This window comes from Hypanus sabinus, chromosome 5, assembly GCF_030144855.1.
Source record: "Hypanus sabinus isolate sHypSab1 chromosome 5, sHypSab1.hap1, whole genome shotgun sequence".
NCBI lineage: Eukaryota > Metazoa > Chordata > Chondrichthyes > Myliobatiformes > Dasyatidae > Hypanus > Hypanus sabinus.
In genome coordinates this window covers 42891409-42902343 of record NC_082710.1, presented here as the reverse complement: position 1 = coordinate 42902343, position 10935 = coordinate 42891409, and the positions used below count along the sequence as shown (strand labels likewise).

At 40.7% G+C, this 10935-nt stretch overlaps 1 protein-coding gene across 1 annotated transcript; it reads left to right on the top strand.

Moving 5' to 3' along the window:
* The first annotated feature begins 258 nt into the window (after positions 1 to 258).
* Positions 259 to 5733, top strand: LOC132394102 (growth arrest-specific protein 1-like). The gene has a single exon (XM_059969850.1). It carries the CDS (start codon positions 587 to 589, stop codon positions 1391 to 1393), a length of 807 nt encoding a protein of 268 aa, XP_059825833.1. The 5' UTR covers positions 259 to 586; the 3' UTR covers positions 1394 to 5733.
* Positions 5734 to 10935: the final 5202 nt, after the last annotated feature.

Sequence of the window (10935 nt, the reverse complement as noted above, 5' to 3'; positions counted from 1 at the left end):
GGAAATACCAGCCAATACTATCTTGTAGTATGTACTGAGGGCGGGATCGGTGTTATCAGCCAGTGGTGTCACTCAAGATAATACAGGGGGCGGAATGAATGACTATTAACCTATGGTACCACAGAATACATGTAAAGTGGGCGGGAGATAGAGATATTAGCCAATGATAGCTTGGATTCCAAGTGAATAGGACGGTGCTTGAAACCATCGGCCAATTGGAGCTCTCTGTGTAATATCAGAGGCGGGGAATGGGGAGGACATGTCGCGGGGCAGTTCTGTTGGTCGTTCGCAGCTTGTTGAATATATTAGGAGTCGCTGCCGAAGTAATTAGAGCACGTTGGCTTTTTTTTTGTGGGGAGGAGGGAAGTCTGCTGTAAAAAGAAACGGAGCCAAACTCTTCGATGCATTACATGCAGTGTGTTGACGGAAAAACAGGCGAGAAGAGCATAGCCTACTATGTTGTGGGGGAAGTACTGAGAAAGAAACTCTTCACTGCGATCGCAGAAGACTTTTGAATGGATGCGTGACATAAGCCATCCCTTATGCAAAAAAATAGCAAACTTCAAAACTTTCAGACACCAAGACGATGGCAAGTCTCGCTGGCTTGATCCGATTCGAGGGGCATCTTCTCGTCTGTTTACTGATAGTTTTCAGCTATTCTGGATCGCTGGCCCGGCGGATCTGCTGGCAAGCTATCGTGCAGTGTCAGGTCGAGCCCGATTGCAGCTTTGCCTACGAGCAATATACCGAGGCGTGCAGGTCAGTGTTAAACCTGGAGACCAGGCGGTGTCCCAGCCACTGCCTGTCGGCTCTCATCCACCTCAACCAGACGCAGAACGGACCCATGCTGGAGAACTGCGACTGCGTCAAGGACGAGCTGTGCAAAAGCACCAAGCGTGCCATCGAGCCCTGCCTGCCGAGGACTCGCAACCGGGATGGGGTAATGGGCTGCACCGAAGCCCGCCTGCAGTGCGAGATGGATCAACAGTGCAACAACGCCCTGCACCGCTACCTCCATAACTGCGGCAAACTTTTCAACGGTATCAAATGCACAGATCAGTGCCGGGAGGTAATCGAGAGCATGTTGGTTATCCCTAAAGCCTTGCTTCTCAAGGAGTGCGTCTGCGACGGAGCCGATCGACCCATTTGCGAGGCGATTAAGGACAACATGGCCAGACTATGCTTTTTTGGACCCGATCATAGTTCAGGCAGTAGCGGGTCGGACATGGAGCCAGATGAATACTGGGACTATGAAGTTGATCCAACAGACAACATTATCGGTGACGATAATAGAAGCACAAAAAGGTACCCTTCAAGCGCCACCGTTCCAGTGCCTAATGCTTTGACTTTGATGGCATCCATTTTACTACTACTACTGATCGCCCGGTTATAATTGAACAATGAAACTTTTATATTCTTCTTCCATAAAGAAGCTGTGCACTGCCATCTTCAATATAAAAAGACAATTCATAGACTTTTTATATAAATTTTAATTCTGGTAAGATTTGTTTGTATTTTTGTTTGCATCCGAGATATGGAATTTACCTCTGGTGCAACTAGTATAAATCTTATATGACTGGTATTTTTTAACCAGTAGCTGTGTGTCTGTGCATAAAGTTACATTTGGAGAATAATTTATTGAAATATAGACTTAACCACATGGCTTTGGTTTTGCACCGAGCAGTAAGAGAGTGCATTAATATTTTTATCGGCTATGGTGCAGAATTTCAATACTTTTCACTAAAGGGAAATTGATTTATTATGACCGATCGACGATCCCAATTGAACAATATAAGGTGCGACATAGATTTGAAAAATCTTTAAAAATGTATTTTTGGAAAGCGAAAGATATATAAAAAAACTTGGCCTTGATAGAAATTGTTCTTTAAAAATATTTTGTAGGGTTGCCATTAACATTGTATTTTCATAGAAGCCATAAAGAGTCATCTAGTTTAAAAACTATGCCCTAAGACTTCGTGTGTGCCTGTGTTGGGTGCATGTGAAAGCGCTGGCGTTTCGCAGTTAATAAGGTGTTTCGTGAACTTTGAGTTTGTATAACAAACTAACTTCCCCAAACTTCCAGGGCCTTCACTTTTGGTGTTTTCACGGATGCTGACGGCTGGGTCGTGAATAATTGAGTTTCCTCTGCATTACATTTCTTTACAAGTTGCTGCAGGAATCATTAGAGTGATTACTTTTTTTAAAAAAGTTAACATTGCTATGCGAGGGGAGGTGCAACACAGCCATTGATCACTATGCAGTATTGTCTAACATGCGCAGTGTACACTGCTCATCTTTTAAAAAATCCCTCAGAAATCATTTAATTTTCTCGTTATTATTTTTCGGCCACTAATCTTTAATCGCTGCAAAATGCCGTCCAGAGCAGGCTCGCTTACCTGTCTTTCAGTGTGAATATCTTTGAGCACAATGTATTGGAACATTTATCGCAATTCATATTTTAACAAAACATTCTACCAATTGTTTGTGTTTTGGAATGCAGCCGGCCCACTTGTTTGACCCATGTGTGTCCACGAGATGTGTACTTAGTTCCACGGCGGTGTGGGGGAAAGGGTCAAAGATGAGAATCACCACACACAAAAAAAAACTAAAGCACATCGGACAACCCATGCATATAATGTAATGTCTTCTACTCGGAGTGGCTTTGAGGGCATTCAGCCTGGGTTCCTGCCAAGGCTCCAGATCCTCACTCAAACGCCCTTAGATAAATAATTACACTCTTAAGCACCCGTCGAGTGCTGGTATACTTGACCTTGTAAATAAGAGTGTTTGCAGTAAGAATAAATTCCATCGTTTGAAATCTTTAAACATTTAACACAAAGCAGGCCCGGCCCTCTGGGGAATTGCCCATGCCTTCTCAAGTAAGTCGCGCCACATCAGGCTTGCAGAAAAAGTTTATTTATCTTTTCTCTTGCTGTTTATTTTATTCTTCAATGTTGCGGTTGGAAGCCCAGTCAAAAGTTTAACTGCACCCACAAATAAACTTACTTTGGTTGACGGATTTGAGTAACGACCGCAACCCTATTATGCGGATTTTATATAAAGGGAAACCTGTATGCTTACATTTGTAACCGCTGTAAGTAGTTATTTGCACACCTCTTTAAATGTACTTTAACGTGGGCACGGTCTTCCCGGAAGCATCTTTCCTCGCCGCGCCTGTAGATTGAAGGTGATTTATTTTTTTAATCTTTTGCAAGTAGCAGCTGTTTTCACGTATGAGTCGATTTGATTTGGTAACTTTTATTCTTACATCTACGGATTAGTTGTAAATACAGACTTTGACAGACTGCCCATTTTGAAAATTACAATGGGAAGAAAGTCCCGCTATAAAATAGAACCATAGAAGACGTTGTTAACTACATGTGATTTTGACAAATCTGGTAAATATATAATGTTTTAAAAGATGACCTGTTGACCCGAAGTGAAATCGTTGTTTGCTAGCTACTGTGCAGGCGCCCTTCGTTGCTTTTCTGTGTACTTAGTTGGACTAATGGCTGTTTACGTTAGTCTTACGACTGAACATTTCCAGTTTCCATTGAAAAGACATTTTGATGCACGAGACATAGGGATATTTCCCCAGCAAAGAGTGGAGATATTAGCACTGCAAAGCCTGGGGTCTAGCAGCTGAGTGATAATTAACCCAGAGGATAAATGGGGACTAGTTTACAAGCGCCTGTCATCTGCCTAAAATAAATCACCAGCCAAAACGTCTGGTAAAGTTGCAGCTGATTCGCCCCGAGAGTGCAAATGTGCATGGTATATGTCAACCAGACCCAGAGAGGCGATCATCTTCGTGTTTTACTTAGATTCAATAACTGGATTATTATGTTAGAAATTTATTTTAATGCATTATAATTTTACCCTTGATGCTTTTTGCTGTGGGTACTGTCTTGGTATCTCACAGGAGTACCTTTTCAATAGGAAACAATAACAATTTTTATTTTCAAAATCCGCACCAAAAAAAAAGTCTTATTAGCATGACGGTACTTTTCTACAGTGCTCGAACAGAAATCGAGGATTGCATTTTCCCTGGTACCAGGCAATCTAAGTAACTATTTTGAGATTGTAAGTCAGCGATTTGTTGAAATAATATCGGCCGCACGCAAGAAAACCCACACTGACTAAAGATCAATTGAATGAATGCTGCCAGGCATTATGGTAAAAAAGCGATCGACTCCGGCGGATGTCGGCATACAGAACAGAGAGAGCCCTGAGGTACAGCGTCGAGAGGGTGCAGGGACTTTTCCTCTCTCTCTCATTCTCGTTCTCTGTGACAAAATGTTTAAGGGACTCCTGAACAATACCGGAGAACAAGGAGCAGTTCATTTAATTGACAGTGACCATACAGTATATGGAGAGAGGGTCTCTTGCTCCACCGATCAGCCCGGCAGACAGCAGTCCTTTTGTATACAAGGCACAATAGAGAAAAACATAGTACTTGGTGTTTATGAAACCATCATGACAACAACATTGACTATCCAATCAGCTAACTCGCAGTGGCCATTCTCCCACGAGTAACCAGGGCTCCAAATAAATTATTTCAACAATGTTTATTACGGGACCACAAGAGCCCTTCAGCTGCATTAATCGGGGAAGTCGAGTGGCACTTTTGTTATGTAAATGTTAAGCACATAATAGTTCAGTCAAACAATGGGCAGGCACTTCATTCTAGCATGCTACACGTCCAGGAAACTGCAGGGAATTATGTGGGAAATATCTACACACTGGCTACCCCCAGCCTCCAGCGCATCATAAATGTATGGGCTTGAGATATTGTTATTGTGGAAGGAGCCCTTTCAGTCAGTAAATGTTTAGGTGACCCTTTACAAAACCAATACAGTGACACTGCTTGGGGATTATCCGCACAGTGGCAGTCCGCGGCCCCTGTTATATCATAAACGTGTAGGAACTAGATTTGCTTATTGTGGAAATGTTTTATTTAGAGACAAAAGGTGCGGGTGTGAGAGAAAAATGACTAAAGGACAAAGTGCAAGAATAATGCACTTGACAGGACACTGAAAGTAATGACGTGGGAAACATCGCCACCTTGACAGGCATTTCTTCAGAGTTCGCCCTCCACTTAAATTTACGGGAACTTTCGTTTTAATTGTGCTGGAGGTTTGGTATTAAAGTGTATGTTATATCAAAAGGGAGGTGCGGCGCCAAGGTGCAGATGAATATCTGCTCAGTGACAGAATCCAGTCATTCCTTTAAAACAAAGACAATGATTGGATGTTGTCATTGGAGAAAACCAATAATGCGCTGACTGCAGTTAAAATATGAAGAATATCTATTATAACTCATCAGCTGTACTGGGCCACTACGCTATTTCGGGTTATCATCACGCACCTGCTAAGGTTGGTTTATTTTATATATAGTGTACAAATATGAACTACGATCACATATCCAGATAGAGATCGCTAACCCCATAAATGTTTGCCATAAGGGGCAGATGCATAACATTTCATTTATCTGGCTGGCAAGGGTGTTGGGGAAGAAATTTAGGAAGAAGCTTCTGAATGACCACAATGCTAAAACTTCCCATTGTTTTCAATGTCTTACGGAAATAACACCGTAGTTCACTGCTGAAGCAATAGACAAACCCCCCAGTGTTTAAAACGATGCTGAAGTGAAACAGATTTATCAAAATATTCTAGAACAAATATGGATGGCGAACAAATGGCAATGAGCGGTGAATTAAAACCGATGGAATGACCGACAATGGACTGGTCTGTTGTTTTACGTTGAATTGGCAGCATCTATCTTAATGGCCGAACTTACAGCAAAAAAAAGTGTGAACATTATAAGCAATTTATTATTCTTAACTAGGATGGTTTTACGAATTATATGGGAAACAGCAATAGAAATCTCTTGCAAATTGGAACGTACTCTAATGGTAATACACAGAACAACGATGCACCCGTATAATATTTAATCAAGGTATCACGAAAACCTACATAATATTCATGAACATTCCTTGACACTGAGTTTTATAGAATTTTCTAATTAGCTCAATGTGATTTAAAGAACTTTTGTTCCATAACTTGTTTGAAATAAGTAGTTGGCTTGTGCATTAAAACTGCGATGGCCCGAATCGAAAACCTACAAAGAAAAGAATCTAACCGTGAATCCAAACCAACACGGTAGAGGAAAGAGTCCCACTAAGTATAATTCACAGCCGGTAACATCTGACCGCCCCTGATTCAGCATTAATTCTGGGTACCAGGATGGAACTCTGTGCATGTATACACCCAATTCACTAACAGAATACTTTCAGAGCACGGGCTGTATCTTAAGCATTTAAAAACAATCACAAAGCCATCTCAATTATAAGATATTCAGAAGCCTGCCTCCTGAAATATCTTACTAGCATGCTATTAGATTTATACTATGTGAAGTCCTATTCCCGACTCCCAGTTTGACTTTGCACATCACTGTATTCTGGAGCATATTGAGACATTTTCCTGCATTATCCCAGCTATTTTTGCACAGCTGCAGGACTGAAGATTGCACTCACGAGAAAATCTGCAGATGCAGAAAATCCAAAGCAACACACACACACACACACACCGACCTGCTGAGTTCCTCCAGCATTTGGTGTGTGTTGCTGAAGATGGCATTTGTCATATCATATGGTTGAGGTTTCGTAATTGGAAATTGAACACATCCAAAGTAAAATTGTTATACCTCTTTCCCCCCACCACCCCCCCCCCCACCAATTTTTATGGGATCTAAGATGTGGAATTTTAAATACATACTACTGGAATGGCTAAGGCACAGGAGACTAATCAGATCATTGAGTTCATGCTGACCATCAAGCCAGTCCCAATCCCCAGCTTTCTCTATAACTCTACAAGTTATCTTCCATTATATGCCTTTTGAATATCCTGTTGAATGTCCTGATTGGCTCTGTTTCTAATAAAACACACTTTCATGTAATGTTCCATATCATATACGTTCTACATTTAAAATATTTTTCCTCACCACCGTATCTTCCATTCATCTCTGAATCTGTGTCCTCTGGTCAGTCCTTCAACCATCTTCTCATGGGAACTGTTTCAATATTTCAATAATATGTTGTGGATGGTCTGGAGGGTTGTCAGAGGTTACAGCGGGACATCGATAGGATGCAGAACTGGGCTGAGAAGTGGCAGATGGATATCAACACAGATATGTGTGAAGTGGTTCATTTCAGTAGGTCAAACTTGAAGACCAAATATAGTATTAATGGTAAGACTCTTGACAGTGTGGAGGATCAGCAAGATCTTGGAATCTGTGTCCATAGGACACTCAAAGCTGCTGTTCAGATTGACAGTGCTATTTAGAAGGCTTATGGTGTGGTGGCCTTCATCAACCATGGGATTGAGTTCAAGAGCCATGAGGTAATGTTACAGCCATACAAGACATTGGTCAGACCCCACTTGGAGTACTGTGTTCAGTTCTGGTCACCTCAGTACTGAAGGATGTGAATGCTATAGAGTGAAGAGGAGATTTACAAGGTGTTGCCTAGATAGGAGAGTATGCCTTATGAGAATAGGTTGAGTGAACTTGGCATATTCTTCTTGGTGCAACAAAGGGTTAGAGGTGAACTGACAGAGGTGTATAAGACGATGAGAGCATTGGTTGTGTGGATAGCCAGAGGCTTTTTTCCAGGGCTGAAATGGCTAACATGAGGGGTCATAGTTTTAAGGTGCTTGGAAGTAGGTACAAGGAGAATGTCAGAGGTAGGTTTTTCACACAGAGTGTAGTGGGTGTGTGGATTGTATTACAAGTGATGGTGGTAGAGGTGGATACAATAGAGTGTTTTAAGAGACTCTTAGATACATATATGGAGCTTAGAGGGCTATGCAGTAGGGAAATTCTAGGTCGTTTCTAGAATAGGTTACCTGGTCAGCACAACATTGTGGGCTGAAGGGTCTGTAATGTGGTGCAGATTTCTATGTCCTATTTTCTAATATTTCTGTAAATCAGGCTTGAATTCCTTTGTATACTTCTTGGAACAATTTAAGAACTTGAAAAATGTGGACTTGGAATATTATGTGCTCTCCTTACCATGAAAAAGACTTAGAAGAAAGGAAAAAATAAAATAATGAATACCAGAACAATCCAGACTGAAAGAATGCAGCTATTAGGAAAGATTGAACAGACTTTAGCACTTCTCTTAGGAATAGAGAAAACTTGGGAGAAATCTTTAAAATTATAAGTGGGTTGGACAGAGGAGATGTAATAAGAATATTTCCACTGATCTCGAATCAAAGTTATGGACTATATAAGCAAGGCATTATTAGTAAGTATGGTTAGAATGTGCAACTTGCTAAAAGACCTTAGATCCTTTCAAAGGATCATTGTGAAGTATATGGGAGAAAAGGAATAGAAGATATGCTGACGTGAGTAGCTGTAACATAGTCTTCTACTTCCAGATGTGGTCCCTTGGGATAAGCAAATACAGAAACAAATGCCAGCTGGGTGAAAGCCGTATTTTCCTAGAGTGACCTAATATTATCTAAAACTGACAAGGTATGTCAAATGGTTCTCTATCTCAAAAACAGTTCACTTAATATTTGAAAAAGGATAGATAAGAAATACTGATGTTATCTTTTGATGGCATCTAAATTGTTTTTATGTGTATACTGTATTTATGATAATAAAAGACGGTTTGTGGTAATATTAAAATGGTACTCCGAGTACAACTAGTTGATGCCTATTTTTATTAGCATGCTTATACAAATGTGTTCCTGGTGTTCATGCCAGGAAGTGGTTGAGTGAACTGAAGTTTTGAGTACCTGTAGACAAAGATACTCAGATTTAAATACACTTCGTGGCCATTTCATTAGATACACTTGTACACCCACTCTTTAATAAAAATTAGCCAACTCAATGCATAAAAGTCTGCAAACATGGGCAAGAGTTTTAGTTGTTGTTCAGAGCAAAGAAAAATGATCTAAGTGACTTTGACCGTGGAATGATGGTTCATGCCAGTCAGGGTGGCTTGACTACCATTGAAATTGATGGTCTCCTGGAATTTTCACACAAAATAGGCTCTAGAGTTTACAGAGAATGGTGTGAAAAAGAAAGAAGCATTCACTGAGTGCCCGTTCTTTGGGTGGAAGCACCTTGAAAATGAGAGCGGTCAAGGGAGAGTGACCAGACCAGTTCAAGCTGACAGGAAGATGACAGTAATTATCTTATCCATGCTTGCTTCAACAGTGGTGTGCAGAAGAGTATCTCTGAACATGCAGCACGTCGAACCTTGAAGTGGATGGGCTGCAGCAGCACGAAGACCAGAAACGTGCACTCACTGGGAGTATATTGTTGATATTGCCAATGTACTTGACTAACCTACTCTTGGGGATATCACATTCACCAAGGAGGCACTTACTGACAGTTGTACGTTATTAAGAGTTGATGAGATGTGGTTTGTCACTAAAGACTCTAGAAAATTTCTCCAGATGTACAAAGGCAACATTCTAACTGGTTGCTTCACTGTTTGGTGTGGAGACTCCAATGTGGAGTCCACACAGGATCATGGACACAATTGATGACATTAATGACATCTTCAAGAGGGACAGATCCATCACTAAGGTCTCTTACCAACCAGGACATACCCTCTTCTCGTTACTGGCATTGTGGAGGTGGTACAGGAGCCTGAAGAACCACAATGTTTTTTAAGAACCGCTTCTTCCCCTTCACTATCAGATTTCTGCACGGTCCATGAACCTGTGAACACCATCTCATCACTCCACCTGTGCACTATTTGTTTATTTTTGCAACTTTTTGGAATTTTAATGTCTTGCGCCAGACTGCTGCCACAAAACAACAAAATTTCACAACATTTGTCAGTGATAATAAACCTGATTCTGATTCACTTCTCATCACAAGATTTCGCCACAACACTTGGCACCAAATCCTCATCTTTCTGCAAGCTTTTTCACATGCAATCTTTACACACATTGATGTAACTTCTACTTTGCCTCCCAATGAAAATTTTGTGTATAGCTGCTTAATCCACTTTATAACTAAAGCTCCTTATTTCCATCTATGATCATGCTGTTGTGTTGTAAGCGACACACTGATCATTAATTTTGCCCTTGTCCATTATTCACTGTATACTTTTCCCCTGTCACAGGCTTGGATTGACTACAGCAGCAGAAGACTTCACTGGGTTCCACTCCTGTACCTAATAAAGTGGCCACTGAGTATATAAGTAAATACTGTATGTCATTGGAAGGCTGGGTTGATACTTTGGCTCTGACTGATATGGTGACCACAGCAGCTTGCTGATTAATGATCAAGTCAATGCCATTATGACTCAAGAATGAGCAACAAATTATTTGTGGAGTGCAGAATGAAGAATTATTTTAGATGGACACTGCATTAACAGTAGAGGTGCCAATTTTGTGGTCAGGGTAATTTATTGGTACAGAACTAATTGCTTCAGGTGTGCTGACAGTAAATGCAAAACAAGATACATTTCCTTGTATTGAACTGATTTAAAAAATTACAGCTGCTTTAAAATACTTACTGGCTCTATTAACTTTATTTATATTTTTCAGATTACAATATGTTTGCAAATTGATTGCCAAGATCAGAGAACAACTCAACCCAACCATCCTGACGTACACATTTTCTGAGTTGTTGTTAGTATCAGAATCAGGATTATTGTCGGTGACATGTGTCATGAAATATGTTGCTTTGTGGCAACAGTGTTAAGGTGTATTATGTAGTTAGGGATATAGCAACTATTAATTTCAACTACAATCAGTCTTCAGATATGAATGTTGATTGTAGATTGAATTTAAAATGCAGCTCACAATAATTCTCTTCCTGGAGCTGCATTATAGAGTAAATTGCAGACCAGGAAACATCCAGTTGACTGGAGATGTCTGCATATGCATGAATGCAACTCAGATTAACACT